At 47.2% G+C, this 21,651-nt stretch overlaps 1 protein-coding gene across 1 annotated transcript in view; it reads right to left on the bottom strand.

Annotated features, from left to right (window-relative positions):
- The window catches only part of B4GALNT3 (beta-1,4-N-acetyl-galactosaminyltransferase 3), a 90,478-nt gene extending 69,086 nt beyond the window's left edge, over positions 1-21,392 (bottom strand). The window contains exon 1 of the mRNA XM_045871226.2: positions 21,193-21,392. Coding sequence (XP_045727182.1) covers positions 21,193-21,361 — 169 coding nt within the window. The 5' untranslated portion in view covers positions 21,362-21,392. The remainder of the gene's footprint in view (positions 1-21,192) is intronic.
- Between the last annotated feature and the right edge of the window lie 259 nt (positions 21,393-21,651).

The raw sequence follows: 21,651 nt of genomic DNA, 5'->3' as shown, positions 1-21,651 counted from the left end.
TGTTTGTTTGTTTTTAGAGATATAATTGGCTTACAATATTGTGTAAGTTTAAAGCACACAACGTGTTGATTTAATACATTTATATACTGCAATATGATTACCACCGTAGTGTTAGCTAACACCTCTATTGTGCCACATAATTATCATTTTTTTGTGGTGATAACAATTAAGATCTAGTCTTAGTTACTTTGAAGTTTATAACACGGTATTGTTGACTATAATCACTATGCTGTGCATTAGATCTCCCCCTGAAGTTTTTAACTCTCAGATTTGTCCACACTGAGCCTCAAGCAATTTGTCAATTACAATTTAGGTTTTCCTATGCTGGCACTGGTTCCCATGGAAGCTTCTGCTCCAGTATGTTTTGTTTTAAAATTAACTATGCTTAAGTGTAATTTGTATACAACAAAATGTACCCATTTTAAGTGAACAGTCCTGTGAGTGTTGACAAATGTATACACTTGTATAACCTCCACCCTTTTGTGTCAATTATTTTTTAAGCTTCCTGGATGACCCAGTATGTAGCCACGGTTGAGAACCACTGCTCTGCCTTTCTTCATTGCCAACCGAGGCCCTGGGACGGCCAATCCTGAGGTTATTCACTTATTTCTGGGTCATGGTTTCTTCACATCTTTTGTTCCTAGATGCAACACCTGTAAACACCATCCCACCGGAAGGGGTCTCAATTTGCTGACTGCTCATGTTATAGAATCAGGCTCAAAATGGAAATATAAAATTTATTTAAATGATCAAGTGATTCATCTATCCTTCATATATCTCTTGAGACTGTACCCATTTCCCACAGCTGGTTCCTTCCTCCCTTTCTCGCAACTTGAGCTGCCCCTGGACTGTAAGGACCTCTTTCCCCTCCCTGGCCACCCTCCCTAGGGAATGTAATAGCCTCTTCTATCAGACCAGGCTCTTCATCGTGCCCCTGGCAGATCCTTGTTTGCTCCATCTTCAAGCTCCTTTATCTAAGCCCTCTGCACCATTTAAGTCCTAATTCAAATCCCACCTCCACCACAAAGGCTTCCTCCCCTAGCTAGATTTTATTTCTGTTACTTCCACTAGGCACTTGAGCACATAATCATGCTCCCAATGTCCTTACAGCTCACCTTGCTTTACTTGTTTCAAATAATCAAATTCAATAAACAAATATGGAATCCGTTGAGGGCTTTCTCTGAAGTGGGCATAATGCTAGGTTCTGGGTGATAGAGTGGTGACTAAGACACAACACAGACATGTTTCTTGCCCTTACATGACAGACTCTAAACAAGTGTAATAAGCTCTACCCAAGGTGAAAGGGTTTCTGAATGCTGGAGAGAGCATTGTCAAGGGAATGCATTATTTCTGACATATACATCCATCTGTGCAAGAATACCATAGCTCTTGGAATACCAACTGGGTGGAGTTCACACTTCTATGTATCTCCTGCAATTCACACATACCACATGATCAAATATTTATTGGGTGAAACAGCTCATGAAACAGGTACTATTAGAAAGGTATGGGGCCGGGCGCCTGGGTGGCTCAGTTGGTTAAGCGACTGCCTTCGGCTCAGGTCATGATCCTGGAGTCCCGGGATCAAGTCCCGCATCGGGCTCCCTGCTCGGCAGGGAGTCTGCTTCTCCCTCTGACCCTCCTCCCTCTCATTCTCTCTGTCTCAAATAAATAAATAAATAAAATCTTTAAAAAAAAAAAAAAGAAAGAAAGGTATGGGGTCATTACAGGGGGCAATGTAGCAACCTCTAACACCAAGCATTTTTTCCCCCAATTTCTCCTCTTTCCTTTCTACTTCATTGTCTCCTTCTTTCTCTGTTACTTGTCCCATTTCCAGTCTTCACTGGCCTAATCCTGGATCAGCCTGGGGTCCAGGGCATTCTGGGTCATTGCTTAGCTATGTACTCCCTTATCTTTTCATCATCCTTTATTTCTTAGCTCATCACATCTGGAGAGAAAGAGCAGACGTAAGTTTTTTTTTTTACCTTGACTACCCATTAGAATCACCTGCAAAGCTGATGCTTCATTCCCCCTCTTCTCATACCTAATTGACTGACTTGAGGTGAGGTCTTGGTATGGATAGTTCTTAGAACTCCCCAGGTGATCCAAATGTGCAGCCAGATTGAGAACCACTGGGACAGATGAAGGATTTCAAAGCCTCCACCTTGTCAGCGGAGGGTGACGGCCCCTGGGATAACCATGGAAGCTGGCATGTGGCAACAGTGGCATGGCTTGCACTTAGGGTGGGGTAAGGACAGATACTTCCTATCTCTAGCATCTCAGCTCTGGAATGACTGCCACTGACAAAGTGAAGCAAGCACCCTGGGGAAAGCAGGGAGAGGAGATTTGTTAATAGAGGAATGCTGACAGCAAGGAGGCAAACTGCCCTGTAAAATAGCAGTCATGTGGTCTTGATGGGGTCAAGGGAAGATAAGAGGTAATACCCGGGGCGCCTGGGTGGCTCAGTTGGTTAATCAACTGCCTTCGGCTCAGGTCATGATCCTGGAGTCCCGGAATCGAGTCCCCCATCGGGCTCCCCGCTCAGCGGGGAGTCTGCTTCTCTCTCTGACCCTCCCCCCTCTCATGCTCTATCTTATTCTCTCTCTCAAATAAATAAATAAAATCTTAAAAAAGAAAAAAGAGGTAATACCTGAAAAGTAGCTGGCATAGCATTCATTCTCAATCCATGCCAGTTTTTACAGTGATATAGTACTTTTACATTCATATTCAAACTGTTTACACAAGAAGGAGCAGCAAGTAAAATGAGTTCCATTTTATAGATGGGAAACAAGTTTAGAGAGACTGCCCCGCCCCCATAGGCCAGCTCACTGTGCAAGACAACTCACTTGCATCATAGCGTGCACTGGCCAAGATGTGAGCGCTCTCACCTGACTGCAAAGATTATTCGCCACAAAACCCTGAACAAGGTAAGTAACCTCTCTGACCTTCAGTCTCCTCATCTGTATAAAGAGGAGAGGTTCCGTGCTTTCTGGGCTTCTTTGTGGCGTAAGTCTACAAGTACCCCAGGAGATGTGTCCGGGGCTGCGACTTGGCAGTTTCCCACCTGCTGCGCCAGGGCCTTCTAATGGGCTTCAAATGGGTAACAGCTGCGCCCAGTACCAACCCCCTGGGGTCCTGGGGCAGTGGAACTCCAGGGCTGGCTGCATTCGTCCACAAATACCTTTATTGCTTTACCCTCATGTGGGACACAAATACCTTTTCCTGTCACTTTCTGTGTGTGCCAGTTAAGAAAAAGGCCGAGGCGTTGAGGGGGAGGCTGGAGTTAGTCTATAAATCCAGGACAGTTTGGGGACATGCTCTTCTTCTTATTGCCTCCAGCGCCCCTTTTCAGAAACCACCAGCCCACTGTGGAGGTGCTGTATCAATCACCTGGAAAGGGATAAAAGATAGAAATACCTTAACGCAAGAGGTCTTGGAGAAAGTGGCAGCTTCCAGGCCCCGCCCTCCGTGCAGAGGAACCCGAGTCCTAGGCTTCCCCTGCAGCAAAGGCAGAGGCAGGAATGTGCCCGAGAGCAGACCTGGAGGGCTGTGTCCATGGCTCCCTGCAAGGAGACTTAGAACTCCCCACAGGCGGCCCAGCCCAGCTGCCTGGGCCCAGCCACAGCTGCTGGCAGGGAGTCTCCAGGTCTAAAATTAGCCTCCAGCTCTCCACCCAGGCAGTTCCACCACTCACTCTGGCAGACGAGGCCCTGCGGTGAGGTAATGACTAGGAGCCTGTCTGGCCCAGGACAACAAGGGGTTAGGAGAAGGCAGCACAGAGCAAAGTCCCACTTTCCCATCATGGTCAGCCTCAGGATGGAACTGGGGAAACGGGGGAAGCAAGAACATCCATGTATGTGGGACTTGACTTTTGCTTTGCTTCTGCTTTTCCTCCGGGTCTGCACCTATGGGGTCTACCCTGTCCTATTCTGCACTCAAGGCACGCCAAGGAAAGGAAAGCAAAAGTTTAAGATGTGCCAGGTTTTCAATTTGCCACCACAACCTTGTGAGGTCAGGATCATTATTCCCATTATACTGAACACCACAAGGATGCTCATCAAATTAGTTGACCTAAGTCAGTGATTCTGTGAAGAAGAATCCAAGTATCAGTCCTCTTCTTTTGGAGGGGAAGTCTACTTCCTGGAGGGGCACCTCTAGGGAGGGCTCCCTCCCTGAGGCAGTGTCTGAGCCCATGACTCACTGACCCCCACCTCTAGGTCCCCTAGCTTCTGATGGTCTGGTCAGGAAGCCTGTGGTTGGAGCTGCTAAAATAAGCAGCAAACGCCTGGGCCAATCCCTGGGCATAAGTCCCTCCCACCCCCGGGCTGAGCTGCGGGGGCAGGGGGTCCGCAGCTCAGAAGGACACAGGAAGAGTAGGTGGGAGGGCTATGGGAAAGATGACCACGGTCACTCGGGCCCACAGAAATATCCTGCCAAGTCACTAAGCCTCTCCAACCAAAGGTTCCCAGAGACCTTAACGATCATTAGCCACTAACAATCATTCCCCTGGGCTCATACCTCAACCTCTCCTTCACTGTCCCCACTTATGGAACCTGTCCTTCCCAAGTCAGTGGAGGAGGAGAGAAGGAAGGTGGAGGTGGGCATCGGTCTCTGGGATAAGAGCTGGGCCCAGGACCCAACTCCCCGTCCTGCTTGAATGAGAAGGCAAGGTTCCATAGCAAGCGACTGGAGCCAGGATTTGAATCCAGGCATCTCTCCGAATCTCTTTTTTCCAATCTTTCTCTAGCCACTTCCAGTTCAGAATCCTCAGTGCTGGTGCAAATATCACTTTCTCTGGCAATAATATTGGAGCCAGAGGGGACCTCAAGGACCAAGTAGCCAAGGCTTCTCGTTTACAAATAAGAAAATTGAGGCCCTGGGGTGGCTGGGTGGCTCAGTCGGTTAAGCATCTGCCTTCGGCTCAGGTCATGATGCCAAGGTTCTGGAATCAAGCCCCACGTCGGGCTCTCTGTTCAGTGGGAGCCTGCTTCTCCCTCTCCCTGACGCTCACCCTGCTTGTACTCTCTCTCTCTGTCGAATAAATAAAAAAAAATCTTTAAAAAAAAAAAGAAAGAAAAGAAAATTGAGGCCCAGAGGCAGAAATGACTTGTTCAAAGTCAAAGAACCAGTTCATATCAGGGCCAAGACTGGAACCCAGGTGCCCTGACTCCCAGCCCAGGGTTCTTAGCCCTAACCATGTGCCTAAAAGTAAAAGACCTCCAAGTTCTCTTTAGACCAAATATTCTATGATTCTATAACCTGGTTTCTACTCTCCCCCTTCTGTTATGACAGATCTCAATTGACCATGCAATTCACCATTGACTCTCCCTGCTCCTTGGCCAAATATGCTGGTTTCCTCTCAGGTCTCATCCTTCTGGACCTTTCATCTGCACCTGACACTGTTGCTCACCTTTTTCCTTATCAAGACTCCTTAAGGGCACCTGGGTGGCTCAGTCAGTTAAACGTCTGCCTTCAGCTCAGGTCATGATCCTGGGGTCCGGGGATTGAGCCCTGCATCCAGCTCCCTGCCCAGTGGGGAGTCTGCTTCTCTCTGCTCCTCTGCCCGCTCATGCTCTCTCTCAAATAAATAAAATCTTAAAAAAAAAAAAAAAAAAAAGACTCCTTAGAAGAATGACTCCCTCCTCCACATTTCCGTAACTGCTCATTTTGTCTCCCTCATTGGCTAGTTGCAGGCAACCAAGGGTCCCCCCTTGCCCTGCTGGTGACCAGATTCCAATGTGTGCTCTCTCTACCCCAGCTTTGACAGTCCAACGAACGTCAGCTCGCTGGTCTAGGGGAGAGTTCTGGGCAGGGCCACAGCCATGAAACAAAAGGTTAAGTTACTCAAGAGAGATTCTGGACTGCACACTGAGGCCTGCTGAGCTTCTGGGCCATCCCATAGCCCTGACCTAGAGCTGAGAGCCAGCACACTGGAGTGAACTTCCTTCCTCAGCAGGCTTACTAGGTTTGTGTGTACCTCTTGCCACCTCTTGCCTTGGTTTTCCCTCTATAAAGTAGGCAGCAGGCTGCACCTTCTGTCTTCCAAGTGACACGCTGGATGAGTGTCATTTCCCACCCACATTGCTCCATATGCATCCTTAGACCATGGCAGAGGACACCTTTGCAGACAGGTTGAAAGGAGCAATCTTTCTTCTGGGAGAAGTAGCAATCTCTGATCCTAAAATGTGGATGCAGCCTAAGTTGCTCCAAGTTCCCAGAAAAAAGTTCCTTGTGAAAACAAGGTACTATTGTTCTCCCTCGCCTTCCATTGCTTCCCTCACATGATTGGATCATGAAACCCCTGCCAGCTGGGGAAAGTGTTCACTACTCTGGAACTTTCTAAACCTTATTAGAGATAGAAAGGGGCAGGAAAATATAGAAAAACAACTCCTTCTTGAGGACTTTTTTTCTTGGTTTTAGAAGAGACAACTTTGGGTTTTTTTTTCCCCCTGCTTCTCAGGCTTTCCAATTTCTAAATATACCAAGCACAATCATTTTGAGCAAACCAAGTTATGTACGATATATGTTTATCTTGCTAAACTAACAGAAAACGACTTTAGATCTGTAAGGGGCACTAAAAAATTTCATAATTGTTTCCCTAAAAATATTACAATATATTGCCATTTCCCAGAAATTGAAACTCTCTAATTTTTGTATCAACAAGTCCCTTAGGCACTTTATTATGCTCATTTCTTTCTCTCAGAGTAAATACCAACTTCCAATTTAATACTTCTTGCTTTGATAAATGTCATTCCATGACAGACAGGTGGTATTTCCTGAGAAACATAATTAAAGCTTCACTATTGTAGAATGTCCCTTATGCAAATATTTTTCCAACCTTCATGCATCAGAACAAAGTTGAATTCTTATTCAATAGGTTAAATCAAACTTGAATACTAATTTTTCCACCTCCTCTCTATAGGCTTCCAAACGCATTCTGAACCCACTTATTATTACCTCTCTGCAATTTATCTTCAATTTGTCATCCATTTCACTTTTTACCCCCGCACAGAATTGCCGGCAGTGGACTTCCATTTGCTAACAAGGGCTAGGATTATGAAAACATCAGCCCTTATCAGCTTGTATCTTTCTCCAAAGATGAGAATAACGGAGATGACAACATCTTTTAAAAATATGTACTTTTCTACCAGAGGATCTCATGATTTATATGTTTCAACACTCTTTTGATTTACCTTATTTTTTTTAAAGATTTTATTTACCTATTTGAGAGAGACAGAGAGAGAGCACGAGCAGAGAGAGGGAGAAGCAGGCTCGCTGTTGAGCAGGGAGCCCGACAAAGGGCTCTATCCCAGGACCCTGGGATCATGACCTGAGCCAAAGGCAGACGTTTAACCGACTGAGCCACCCAGGCGCCCCTGAATGGTTTTTTTTTAAAGAAGCTCTTTACTCCTTTACTAGAAGGGGCTGTTCTGAGGATAAGAGGGTGTAGGGAACAAAGGTACCTGCTGGATGAGAAATGTCACGTCTTGGCCTGCCCTTTGCAGTATGAGAATTCAACATCAACAAGAGCCTCTTTGCAGGTTACCCTCAGCTATCAGTATCAATTCAGGGTGTCACTAGAGAAATTTCAGAAAACTCACAAGTCACCCCACAGCAGCTGAGGTGGGCCCACGATCCACCCCAACTAGGTGACAACTTCCGCTCATTCACTGGCAAGAAAAGATAAATAAACAGACTTGAGAATGGGTTATATGCCTGCTTCACACACTGTCAGACTGCTTGGATGGGTAGGAAAAAAGGACCTCATGAAACTCAGTCATGAAAAGAAAGCACTCTCAGCAAATAAAAAGGGAATAGGTAATGGCAAAATGGTGAGTGGCATGGTATGCTGTAAAGCGCACTGCTCAAGCATCAGGAATCCTGAGCCCAAAGCTGCGCTTTAGGCAGGTTGCTTAAAACTCTCTAAGCCTTAAACTCTCTATTGGTGAAATGAGGAGTTTGAGCAGATTACACTTGAAGAGGCAACTTGCCACTGCCTGATGAGATGTGTTGAGAAAGATTTTGAGACTGCATCTGGGCTTAGTAGAAGAATTACATGTTCTACTGAAGATGCCTGCCATTCGCCTGGAGTAAAAATTGCAGGTATTTTCCATCTCAGAATTTAAAAATCTCTGAGATCCATTCTGCCCCAGGATTCTCTATGATATGTGAAGGACAGTTCCCAAAAGCCAGTCAAAAGAGAAACAAAGGGGCTTTAAAGGCTGATTAAATGATTAAAAAAAAAAAAACAATAATAATGAAAAAAATAAGACAATGATAAAAACAAGCAGCTAACACTTATTAAACATTATGTATCCAGAACTGTTCTAAGTACTTTGTATGTCTTATTTCACTTGATTGCCACAACAAAAACCCAACAAGGTAGAACTATTAATATTCCCATTTCACAGATAAGTAACTGGGGCATATTGAATCTTAGTACTCTGCTCACTAAAGCACAGCGTACTGAGAATTGGAGCTAGGATTCAAACCCAGGTAGTCCGCCTTCAGAGACTTGCTCCTGACAACTATGCTATGACAGAGGAAGAAAAGGAGTTGCGGGGGGGGCGGGTAGAGACACTGGCAGATGGCACAGAAGACACAACAGCAACCTCGAGAGTTAAGGTAGAAAGGATGGCTGTGTCTGTATGGAGGAAACGTGGGCACAATGAAGCCTGTGCCCACTCAATTCCAAGTTCACCACCCGCCTCTTCCAAGCACTTCATTGATGCTTGTGGGAGGGATGAAGCCAACTGCCATCACCAGATCCTCTGGAGCCATCTTTGGCTTCTCTAACAACCTTAGTTGGAGTACATAAGACCAACCCAGACAAAGTAGAGATAAAGAAAATATCTAAAATAACAAAAGAGGGGCACCTGGGTGGCTCAGTTGGTTAAGCGCCTGACTCTTGATTCCAGCTCAGGTCATGATCTCAAGGTCATGAGATCGAGCCCCGCACTGGACTCCATGCTGGGCGTGGAGCCTGTTCAAGATTCTCTCTCCCTCCCTCTCCCTCTGTCCCTGCCCACCTGCCTCTCTCTCTCTTTCTCTCCCTCTCTCTCTCAAGAAATAAGTAAAACAAAATAACAAAACAAAGTATCAACATTTGAGTTGCAGACAACTTAAGTGCAACAGAAGTTCCCAAAAGGGTAAGGTCAGCTGAAAGAGAAATAACTGAGGCAGGCGTCAGGGAAGAGATGGGGTTGAAAGAATGGGCAGACCTTTGAAAAGCAAGCACAAGGAACATCATATGAGACTGGACAGCAGCATTTAAGAGTCGGGGAGAAGACCAGCCCAAGAGGGAGGATACACCAACTCTGACTCTGTGGGGACAAGAAGCGACAGCAAAGCTATTGCTCTCTGGATGGTTACTTCTAGTTTGTACACGCTCTTCTCCATCACCTACAAGTGGGACTGCTTCCTGGCTCTCTCCCACGTAACATCTGTCCCCTGCAAATAGAGTAAAGGGATTTAACTGGGAGGAAGACCCCAAATCAATCAAACTCTGGGAACTTACTGTGTACCAGGTATTGGGCAAATCACTCAGGCAGAGTTCCTGACTGGAGATCCACAGATAGGAGTCAGGGGCCTGTGTACCTCCCCAAAATAGCATGCAAAACATTCGAGGGGGCAGGCAAATTTCTGCACAGATTTCCACAGTTTCTTCATCAGATTCTACAAGTGTATATGAGCCACAAAAGGTTAAAAATCTCTGCCCTAGGGAGACAAAGGGGGGAAAATGTCCAGGTCCAGCACTCTAGAAATTCACTATCCCATGGGGGAAGACAAACACAGACATAAATAACTTTGATGGAAGGCAGACTTTGATAAGTGCACTAATGGAGATACAAAAAAAAAAGAAAGCAAGCAAGCTGCGAGGCAAGGAGAACAGAGGTGGATTCCAACTGCGTCTCCCCTCATCCTGGTTTTGGGATCCAAGTTCGTAATGAGGAAAAACAACCACTATGTTTTTTTTAAAGATTTTATTTATTTATTTGACAGAGAGAGACACAGTGAGAGAGGGAACACAAGCAGGGGGAGTAGGAGAGGGAGAAGCAGGCTTCCCGCTGAGCAGCGGGCCTGATGCGGGGCTCGATCCCAGGACCCTGGGATCATGACCTGAGCCGAAGGCGGACACTTAACGACTGAGCCACCCATGCACCCCCAAAACAACCACTATCACTTCTCCTCGGGCCCAGACAGAGCCTTTGGCTAGCCCCTCTTTCTCAGGGACTCCCAGTGAAAACTGAGTCTAAGGCTGACCCTATTCCCACCAAGGAGGTGAAGGAGGCCATTGCTTTCAGGACAATGGGAGGCCTTAGCAAGAAGATGCTCTCCTCAAAAAGAGCAGTGACTCTGTTCTACATTTTTTCCCTCTTCTACCTAGTTCCCATTCTCTGAACTCCTGAGGTACTCACTTGTTTTGTGCTTAATCATGTCCTCTACCCCTAGTTATCTATTTTGGATAAGTCACTTCTCAGAGACCCCCTCACTCTCCAAGCTAGTCTTACCTCCCCCCTCTCATGTGCTCTCTCTCATTCTCTCTCTCTCAAGTAAATAAATAAAATCTTTTATAAATAAATAAATAAATAAATAAATAAATAAATAAATAAATAAATAAATACATGAGTGTCTGTCTCCCGTCCCTTTGTATTGTCCTGCAGGACCAGCACAATATCTAAATCCCAAAGAGGAAGCTGTAAGGAGAAATGAAAGCACATTTTTCCTCACGAGAACATCTTTTGAGATGCTCGTTGTACAGGGTTGCCCATAATTAAACTAATCATGGCAGCGTAGCCAGAGAACCGTGTGTGAAACTCACCACCCAACATGGCACCTTCTACATCAACTCTACCAGCAAATTCTGTCACTTCTTTCTTTGACAGGTCTCAGCTATTCTCTGTCACCCTTCTCAGCTAGACACTCACTGCCCACACTTTAGGTCACTGTGATAAGTAACTGAGCGGCCCCTCTCTCTCCACGCCATCCTGCAAACTTCCCACAGTATCATCTACCTACAGCCACAGTTCCTAGGACATAAAAGGTATTCAACAAATGTCTGAAGAGTCAAAGTCAAGTCAGTGGATAAAAAATAAGAAAACACTGCCTTCATCACATCAAATCCCTGCTTTAAAAAAAATGTATGTTACTCTCCACCAAATCCAACCACAGCAGCCTGGCACTTGAGACACCACAATCGTGTCACAACCATTGTCCCAACCTCATCTTCAGACCATGTGAGCCTCTGTGCTACAGGATTTGCATTCCCTCAACGTTTACCTAGCTTCTACTATATTCCTCAAGTGGGGCATTCACCTGTGCTTACACACACAACTCCCAATAATCACAGGCTATAGGGGCTGGAAATGGTCTTAAGCATTCAAGCCAAAGGACTTCCTTTTGGGAAATACAGTGAAATACTAAGAAATGCTGGACAAAATATGACAAACTTCTTTTTATTTACAGAGAACACTTAAGTTCCATAAAGCAAGGGAAATCTCCAGGGGCCAAAATATAAAGAATTGAGGGGCGCCTGGCTGGTTCAGTCGGTAGAACATCCGACTCTCAATCTTGGGGTTTTGAGTTCAAGCTGCATGTTGAGTGTAGAGTTTACGTTAAAAAAAAAAAAATGAACTGTCAGAGCAGCAAGCAGATACTAACACTTTGGCAGCCTCAACTTTAGACAATAGATTAGAAAAAATTAGAATAGATTATAGTAACATATTTCTGAACAGAAGAACAATATAGTTTCTAAATAGTATTTTTAAAGGAACCAAATTTGAAATCAAACCAAATAAAACTTATAGCTTTGAAAAACAGAGTCACTGAACCAACTGAGAAAATGGGATAATATCTCTCCCTCAATTTCTCCACTTCATTGTGCTGTACGTACACGTCCCTGCCTTCTCCTGGAAGCTGTTCACCTGAGATCTGCTCCCCATCATCCTCTCCCTTTTTCCAGGCCCTCAGCTCAGCTGGAACAAAAAAGACCACCAAGAACTGAGATGCTCCATTAACACTTAGTCCCTGGTTCGTGAGGAAATCCTCAGTGTCCTCATTCCTCCTGCCAACCCTTGACTCAGAGGTGGTGGTGTGTAGTCAGGAGACCAGCTGTTTGGTGAGAGGAGGGTGTGTAAGTGCACATGCCTGCATGCATCCATTTGAACCCTGGGTTGGCAGGCAGGGTGGAAAGGAGTGGGTCAGAGGATTTGTAAGAAGATCTCAGCAGAGAGGCCTTTAATCTTTGAGGCAACGGCTTGTATGGAGACCACGTTGTCAGAAGTGACCTTGGAGACCAAGTAGCCAGAAGCACTGGGATAGCTGCCACCTCTCAGTTCAAGGCAACTGAGTCATGAAAGACCAGTGCCAGAATGGCAAAGATTGGCTGTCCCCTTGACACCTCAGTGACACCGGAGAGGTTCCAAACCTACTCCTGAAAGGGGCATCTCCTTCCAAAGACTATGAAACTGAAGCCCTCCAAAGAAAAGGCACTTGCCCAAGGACCTCAACAGGTCAGTTACAAAGCTAGGATTTAAACAAAGATAAGTGCCCAGTGTTTCTGCCTTCCAGCCCCAGAAATCCTCAAGAGTGTGCTCAGGGACACGCAGCAGAGTGCCCAGCTACCACTTCCCAATTGCAGAGCTCTTGTGCCCGGACACATCCCCAACAGATCTCCCATTTCCTTGACTTCTGACCCGCCCCTCCCACCCCCTAATGCAAGTCTTTGCCTGGGATGGGGATAGAAAGATGGAGGCGGCGGGGGAGGGGGGTGCCTGGGTGGCTCAGTCGTTAAGCGTCTGTCTTCGGCTCAGGTCATGATCCCAGGGTCCTGGGATGGAGCCCCACATGGGGCTCCCTGCTCAGCGGGGAGCCTGCTTCTCCCTATCCCTCTGCCTGCTGCTCCCCTGTTTGTGCTCTGTCAAACAAATAAAAAAACAACAACAAATTCTTAGAAAGATGGAGGCGGTGCTGAGTATCACAGAAGGAAAAAAGGAAGAACATGTATTTGCTGGCAGGTGCTGGACATAGATGGCCTGGGGACTGCTGAGGACCGGGCACAGCTGTGTCACGGACTGAGATGCCAAAGAGACACTGGCAAAGGGCTAGCTGAGGAATGTATCTATCCACTCCTGCCTGCCCAGCCATTTTCCAGTTCCTACCAGACTGTAAACTCTCAGGGGGCAGAGATGGGAACTAACATCCACTGAGCTCTTAATATGTGCAAGGTTTTTGTTAAATCTAATTGGGCACCTAATATGTGCTAGGCTCACTAAATCTTACTTAGTCATAAGAAAAGCTCTACAGGGAGGGCATTATAACCCAACCCGCCAACCCCCTCTTGCCCAGATGAAGCATCTGAGTCTTGAAAAGGGCTAAGTACCTTATGCAAAGTCCTGCAACTAGTGAGTAACAGAGCTTGGATTTGAGCCCTGCCTTGTCTTCAAAGTCCATAATTTTTTCCAGGAACTATCAATGCTTTTTACCCCACTAAGTCCCCCACAAAAAAGTAAATGCTCCATAAACATTTTAAGTTTGAAAATGAATCACCTCTGCAGCCACTCAAGATTTGCAAAATAAATAAAAATTGAAAAATACACATCACTCGACTTCTGGGCATTTACATACAAAATCCTTGGTCTGTTTGGAATGTCATTTCTCTATCCCCACCCCCACCTTTCTTTCTCCTTTTCCCATCCGTGGGCCCTTTTCCCAGGTCCTGATACTAGAGTAGGATGCATGCATAGCTTCTGCTAGGCGCCACAAGAATACGGTTTAAAAGAAATTAGTAGAGGAGGGAGATATCATCTCTTCCCTGGACCTGGTTTCTCATCTGTTAGTAAAGGGACTGGATCTCTAATGTTTGTAACTTTATGCATCCATAACCACAGGCTGGGCAGTGGCTACAGGTCTTCACGCTTATGGTCTCACCATTGGTCTGGCAGGGTAAGAGTCCACATGACAAACTTGAGGTTCCTGGCCTTCCTGACCAGTCCCTTCAGTTGCTTTAACAGTGGTGATGGGGCTTGCCAAGCTTTACTGAATTTTCCTTGTATTTATGTCACTGTTCTCAATGACACTGGCTTAGGCCCCAACATCTGTCAGTAAATTCTAAGCTTTTAATGATACTCATGAAGAGGTGAGAATTTATTTTTGAATGCCATTCAACTTTTCAACACCTAAATAAACTACAAAAAAAGAAGAAGACTGGGAATGTTATTGTTTGGCTTTTTTAAATCTAGAATTCTTGTTTAAGATATGCCAGAATCCAGCATCTGGTTATCACAGATTATACTTTATTTTTTTTCTTTTCAATAATCTCTAGGTCAAAGTAGTGGGATTATAGGTTATTTTTAATTTCTTCTTCATACTTTTATATACACCATAGTACTTCTTTGATTTCTTTTATGCCTTGATTTGCTCTGAAAAAGTTAAAGTGGTTTACAAGGACCATAGAATATAAGATGACATAAACTAGAAGTCATTGTGGGAGGAAAAGGAAAAATAAAGATATAAGAGGCATAAAATTAATACCAAGAGGCAGATCATAAAACCTTTTACACTTTTTTCCAGATGAACCAAAAACTGAATTATAAAGCTTTCTAGTAACCACCACAAAGGGAAAAACCTGGTAGGTATACAATTTACATGGCCAATAAAAATTTAAACAAACTGACTACTCAAAACAAGCACAGCTATTTCTAATATCAAGACCAGAGAAACATTTTTGGATGGTTCTCACACACAGGATAAGCAATGTTTCTCAACCCCACCCTGGTAGCAGTTCTAATGAAGAATTTCACGGGGCTCTATCTCATAGCTTTTAGGTCCTAGTCTTCACTGGCCACTCCTTAAGTTATTGTATCAGTTGTAATGGGATACTACCGCACAAAAAAGTGATTTTACAGGGGTTAATGTGGTCCAGCTACAAAGCTGTCATCTGGTATAACGAACATGTACTATTTTTATAATCATAAATATCAACTTTAAAATAAAGCACGTATTTTTATACAGAAAGTATAAAAATAGGCTAAGTGAATCTGTCCTGAGGGTAATGACTGAAAGGGAATTCAAGGGGCACTGCTGGGGTGCTGGTAATGTTCCATTTCTTCATCAGGGTGCTTGTTACACAGGTATGTTCAGTTTGTGAAAATTCAAGCTGTATACTTATATGTGTGCTTTTCTGAACACATAAGATATTTCAACGAAAAGTTACAAAAAAACAAAACAAAACACACACACAGCCAGGGACCACAGGGATAATTTGTATCCTTATTTTCTAAAAAAGTTGGGTTAGTAGTTAAAAAAAAAAATTAGCATAAAAAATAAATTACATACAAAAATATCACAAGGGTAAAAATAATATTCATTTTTGCTTGTCTCATGGATACTCGTAACACTGAAAGCAGCACTTGTTAGAACCTAAAAGTCTGCAAAATTTAAAGAGCTATCCATCATGCTTTGCTCAGAATATATAACATATTCAGCCCAACGCCCTTTATGTACACCATCCAAACTGTTCTCACCTCTTCCAGTAGTATTTTTTTCATATCGGGTAACATATAAATCTATTAATTGTGGATCACAAGGCTAAAGGGGTCTGAAAGCAAACTGTAGAGCTGGCCTGGTTTAGACCTCACCATCCTTGGATATAAGGAGAAGTATTTGTGGAAAATAAAAAGAGTAGATTTTGAGACTGGTGGAACTTGGTACAGAACTAGGCTCCAAGAACAGCCTGTAGGCCCCCTTCCAAAGCAAACTCTGCTATGGCGGCCGCTCTGCTCTGCTCCATAAAGCTCAGCACTAGAGGGCAAGACCAGCAGGCTCTGTGGCCTGGAAAATGACTGCAGTCCGAGTACCAGCAGCTCCTAAAACCAGCACAGAAGTGGTTGCTTCAAAAGACCTGGTGCTGCGAAGCAGTTATAACCATGCAGGGCGTCCGACAACTCCCGGACAGGGAGCGGTAAGGAGCCTTGGCACCCCTGAGCAGGCACACCCTCAACTCGGACTGGGGGTCCCTGGGTGGTGTGGGCAGGATAGATGGCGAGGCGTGTTGCCGCAATTGTCCTGGCCACGTCACAAAGAGAACGGGAGAGACCAGGGAAAGGAGATGCCAAGTCTGGGTAAGGTCTCCTACTCTCCGTCACACACGGCGTTCTGGGTAACAGACGGTACTGGGTCCAAAGAAAACACTCTTATATAAAAAGGCATTGATGGCTTAATTCTCACCCTTTGCATATGTGCTGAAAGGCTATTGTTTATATGTATTACGCTACAAGGAACAAGAATTCCGAGGTTCTATTCTTGCATCGGTCACTGATAAACAAAGTATCTGCCAGTGGAAAATATCAGGTGCTTGGAAATTCAGAGCTTACCATCCATAACCAGAAGGTATTTATTCAAGTGCCTAGTGTGTGCCCAGAATGGAATACTGATTTGAAGATACACACAGCAGCCAGGTGGCCAGGGTGGCAGCATAAAGAGACGTAAACAGGACACAGGAACACGAGTCAGAGGTTCCACGGGAGCGAGGGGCAGCCCGGCCAGCGCAGCAGCAGACATGGTCCCGGGCCACGGGGAGCACAGAAGGAGTCATGTTCCCCTGCAACACTCACCTCTGCTCTGAGCGTCAGCCCTAAGCCACACCATGCCCGCTCTGCCCACACATCGGTCTCATTTGTTCCCCCTCTCTCCCTGCCTGCAGCTCAGATTACTGTTCTGCCCTGAGTTACCTCTGCTATGGAGGGTTTGTATCCTTTCCAAACCAGCGTGGCTGTGGTGACCCCAGGAGCTCAGGTGCCTGCCTGACATCTGTGGCTGTGGCTCCCTCAGCCCATTCAAAGTCCACCAGAAGTCACAGGGGCCAACCAGAGAGGTGTAAAGCCGATTCATTCCTGAGCCTGAGAACACTTTGGGGTTCAGCGGGTAAAGCTGACACTTAAAAATGGAGACACACTGGAACTGGCCTTGTGAGATCTAGAAAGAGGCTGGTGCATGCTATCATTCTGCCCTGGCTCCATGCCCAAATGCAATCTCTTGGCTCCAGCACCAAGTTGGTCCCAGCAGTAGGTCAAATAGAGAGCAAAGACCCTAGAAACCATTTTAGTCCAGATCTCTGCCCTCGGGCAGGATTTAGCTAATCCAATCTGAACGAATGGGTATAACTTGTTAAAACCTGCCAGGATGGAGAGTCTTTAACCTCCACTAATAGTCTGTTCCCAGGGCTGCTTTTCAGCTGGTACACTCCAGTACAGCTGTAGCAGTTATTAAGCTACTGAAAGACTTATGAACATGGTGGCATATGGTGACTGCCCCAAGCCCTCTGAATGCCCCACTACCACCCTGACCTGACCTGTCCCCAGGAGAGCTTCATGACTCAGCAGCTAAAAGGCTCAGCAGCTAAAAGGCTCATGCCAGCCACAGCAAGGGACCCTCAGGACCCTATTCAGGCATCCTCCATACCAAAGTATCATAAAACTGCTTGACCCTGGCTGGCTCCATTCTACAAGGCTACCTACCCTATTCTTTTTTTTTTTTAAGATCTTATTTATTTATTTGACCGAGAGAGAGAGAGAGAAATAGAGAGTGCACACACAAGCAGGGGGAGGGAGAGAGGGAGAGGGAGAAGCAGGATCTCCACTGAGCAGGTAGCCCCATGTGGGGCTCTATCCCAGGACCCCGGGCTCACGACCAGAGCCGAAGGCAGATGCTTAACTGACTGAGCCACCCATGTGCCCCTACCTACCCTATTCTAAAACTGCCTTCTCTTATCTACAGAATAAATGCCAGTCTTTAAGGTTGTTTTCTAAGTCTTTCATAATATAGCACCATCCTATATTCTCCCCTCCTACTCTCTGCTTCATCAAACCCAGATGCTCGACATTCCCAAACTCTAACTTTTCCCTGGTCTTTGTTTATACTGCTTTCTGTCTGGAATAGCCTTCTCTTTCTATATCCATTAAAATCTTACCAGCTCCTCAAGATCTCCTGAAATGTCACCACTTGCATGAAATATTAGTTGAAAGAGCCCCATCCCATTTCCGGGAAGTGTCACAGCAACATCTAGTTTCCCCAGCTGTAAAACTTAATGATTATTCCATAGTACAATTATTTTTATATATGCACCTGAACTCCCCTCTTAGAGAGAAAGCTGCTGAGAGGGCTAGAAACCATATCTACTCATCATTATATCTAAGTGATCTAGCACAATGCCTTGCTTGAGGTATGTGCTAAATAAATATTTGGTTAAATGAGTGAGTGAACAGCTCTAATTCTTTTGTCCAAGGGACTCATTTTCTATCTGTTAAAGATTTGGGTTTTTTTTCTCTGAAGTTACTCCAATTGTGGTTGTATCTCTTTCTATATATGGAGCCCAAATTGCACATCGTCCATATCTTAAACTACTGGGTTATTCCATGAAGATGAAGCAGGAAGCATGCTCCCCTGTCATTACTTTCCCACCCTGGAGTTTGTGACTGCCATTTCTCCATACACTTCTTCCAGGGTCAGATCAATGTACCTGTCACACAGGGACAGGCAAATGAAAGGTTTTTGGTAAAGGAGGCCGGCCTTACAGATGATAGGAAGGCTGCTGGTAGAGTGAGTTGGCAGGGATTGCTAGAGAGAGGAGGCAGGGTGGCTTGTTGGGAAGCAGAGCCAAGCTGGGACTCTGGTTGCTGTGGTAAAGGCCACGGGTGCAGTCCTGGGAGGGGAAGTTCTACTGGTTGCTGTTGGTATGCCAGGGTGTAAAGGAGGGAATGCAAGCAAGCCTTTCTGTACTTCTATTCTTTAATTCCTCCTCTCCTGCTCTCCCCCCAGAGGAATAGCTCTGAGCTGGGAATAAGACCTATAAGACAAGAGAGGACTTTGATGAAAGACGTCTGGGCTTCTTAAAAACAAAGGATGGGAGACAAGGAGCCAGAAACCACAGCCACTGTCTAAACCTCATTCCAAAAGGAAATCCAGGCAAGAGGAGAATACAATGAGACAGCCCAGCATGAAAAGTCACCCTGCAGAGCAGATGGGTTTCAGGGTTCTAGGAGGCTGAGATGAGGAAGCAATGAGCCATCAGTGCCTGGGCTTGGGCTCTCGTTAAAAATGATGGTTAGACAAACAAAGATGTTGCTGGAATTGGAAGCTGGGAACATCTTTCTGGAGAAGGGTCAGTTTGGAAAAGGAAACAAAGAATAAGGAAACCCAGAGCTAAGATTCATCTAGAAGGGAAACCAAACAGATCCACGAATTGATAGCTGAGGATGAGACAGCCAACAGGAGTCAGAGGGTAGGAGACAGAGCGTGAGATTATGATGGTGGCAAACTGGTTCTGGTCTCTGTGGAGAAAGCACACCTGAGGTAAAGGGAAAGTGTATTGGGGTGGGGGTGGAGGGTGGGAGGAAGACACTAATTTCAGCATCACAAAGCAACTGCTTTCCTCCGTTTTTAATCTGTGCAGAGGATCCCACTGGCTACCACATTAACAAAATGGTGGCCACGTTGAGAAGGGGTGTCCCAAGGAGGAGAGAAGGGAGATCCCTTCCCAGGGCCTCCCACCTGCACACACTCCAACGGGGCTCACCCACTTGGGACTGAGCGGCCACAGTATGGACGAGCACTGTCTTTCAGAGAGAAGAGCAAGGCTCAGGGGAGGGAAGAACTAGCTATGGGAAGGCAAATTTTGGTCATCAGAAGGAAGAACTCTCCTATTTAGAGCTGGGGAGCTGTGGCTAAGCAGAGCTGTCCTCACGATGTGCTCAGCCCTCTGACCCTGGAAAAGCTCAAGCAGGGGCGATCACACAATCTAAGCATCCAGACTCAAAGGGACCTTGGAGGTCATTTAGTCCAACTTCCTCCTCCTACCTGAGAAGCTGTCATTTTCCCTTTGATCCCCCAACTCATTAGTGGCAGAACCAGGACTGGAAGCCCAGTCTCCCTACTCACAGCCAGAATTACTTCAACAGAGAGGTTCTGCCATAAATATATGTCTCTACCCTGAACCAGCTCAATTACTGACCCTAGTGATTCCCTCTCTTTGGCCACAGGAGGAGGCAAAGCACCACGCCCAACTCTGGGCAGAGCAGTTGACACAAGGACATGTCGAAGCATCTTCTCACCAGCAATTTCATCACCACACAGACCTTCAGAATTTCCTCAATGGGGGAAGTGAATGCATGGGAGACAATGTGCTCCAACTACGAGCCTCCACTCCTCAGGCTTGGGCAGGGAGGCTCCTCTCTGGGAGTTTCTCCACTTTTTCCTGCTGTTACACTGACCTTTTACAGTCGCTGACACTTTCGGAATTTTACTTGGTTAGCTCCATCAATAGTAAACTGAAAATGACGTCGGATAGCCATGCGTGTCGAAGGAAAACGAGAAAGAGACCGTTCCCACACATTTTCCTAAGAGGAAACTGAGGCACAGAAAAATTAAGTGGCTTTGGCTACGTTAAAAAGAGAAGTAGGAATCTAGCCCCTGCCTGGTCCACTGTGCGGTCCACTGTCTCCATGACCAGGACGTTCTGAAGGGTTCCAAAGAGAGCTTCAGATAACTAGCTGGAGGGGTGGCCAGGACTAGGAGTGGAGGCCGGCTCAGTGAGGAAGCGGAAGGGGGGCGAGTGGCGTAGGGGAAGGGGGAGGTGAGGGGGCTCTCGGAGGTATGGTTAAAATAAAGAACCCCAGAAAGCGCAGCGGGAGAGGAAACGTAGCGAGCCACAGAGCAGGCGGCAAGCAAAGTTTGGGCCGCGCTAACCGGAGCGCGCCTCCTCGGGGGACTCACGGCCGACGGCACCCCGGGCACAAACCCCGAGCCCACGACCGGACCGCGCGTTTCTCTCGCTGGGGGCGGCTGCAAGCCTAGCGCGCGCGAGGTGCCCCGCGTCTCGGCCCGCACTTCCGCGGGGCAGGCGGGAGCCTCTCTCCCCGCAGTCCTCCGAGGGCAGCAGCGAGCAGCCCCGAGGATGCCCCGGCCCCACACGGCCCGGCGGGCAGGCCCGGTCTCGGAACTCAGCGACCGGCCCCCACGCCCCCCTTCTCTCCCCGAGTAGGCAGCGGGGCGGCGCCGGGCACCTGGAGACGAAAATGAGCTGGAAATCGGGTCTGAGGATGAGAGGCGGGTCTCCCCAACCCGGGAGCCACCGGCCCGGCCTCCTCCCACCTCCGCGCCCCCGTCCCCCCTCCCCCGTCCCCCGGCGCTACTTACTTCGGTTCAGAGGGTTCCCGCCGACCTGGGCCGACGCCACCAGTTCCAGATAAAGAGTCCAGAGCCCCACGAACACCAGGGCGAGCGCCAGCAGCAGCCGGAAGCGCCTCCGCAGCAGCTTGACCGGGCACAGGAGCAGCAGGAGCAGCGCGGCCCGAGGGCTCCCCATGGCGCGGCGCCCGGGCGGCCGCCGCCAGCGCGGGCCGCTCCGCACCCAGCCCCCGCCCCCCTGCCGGGCCCAGCGCCCTGGGCGCACGGTGGCCCAGCCCCAGCCCAGCGTCTCAGGACTGCGCCGAGGCCGTCTCCCCCGGCCGCTCTCCAGCCGGGCGCCGGCTCATGCTCCGCGCGCCAGCGGTCCCTCGGGCGCCTCGCGCCGCCTCTCAGGTCTCTCTCCGCGAGCACAGCCGGCGCCTCCTCCCCCGAATGTCCTCCGCGCCCGGCTCTCCTCTCCACGCCTCT

This window comes from Mirounga angustirostris, unplaced genomic scaffold, assembly GCF_029215605.1.
Source record: "Mirounga angustirostris isolate CCGP_5_RB_7025 unplaced genomic scaffold, mMirAng1.0.hap1 SCAF_5, whole genome shotgun sequence".
NCBI classification, from domain to species: Eukaryota; Metazoa; Chordata; class Mammalia; order Carnivora; family Phocidae; genus Mirounga; species Mirounga angustirostris.
This window is presented reverse-complemented; position numbering and strand designations above follow the sequence as displayed.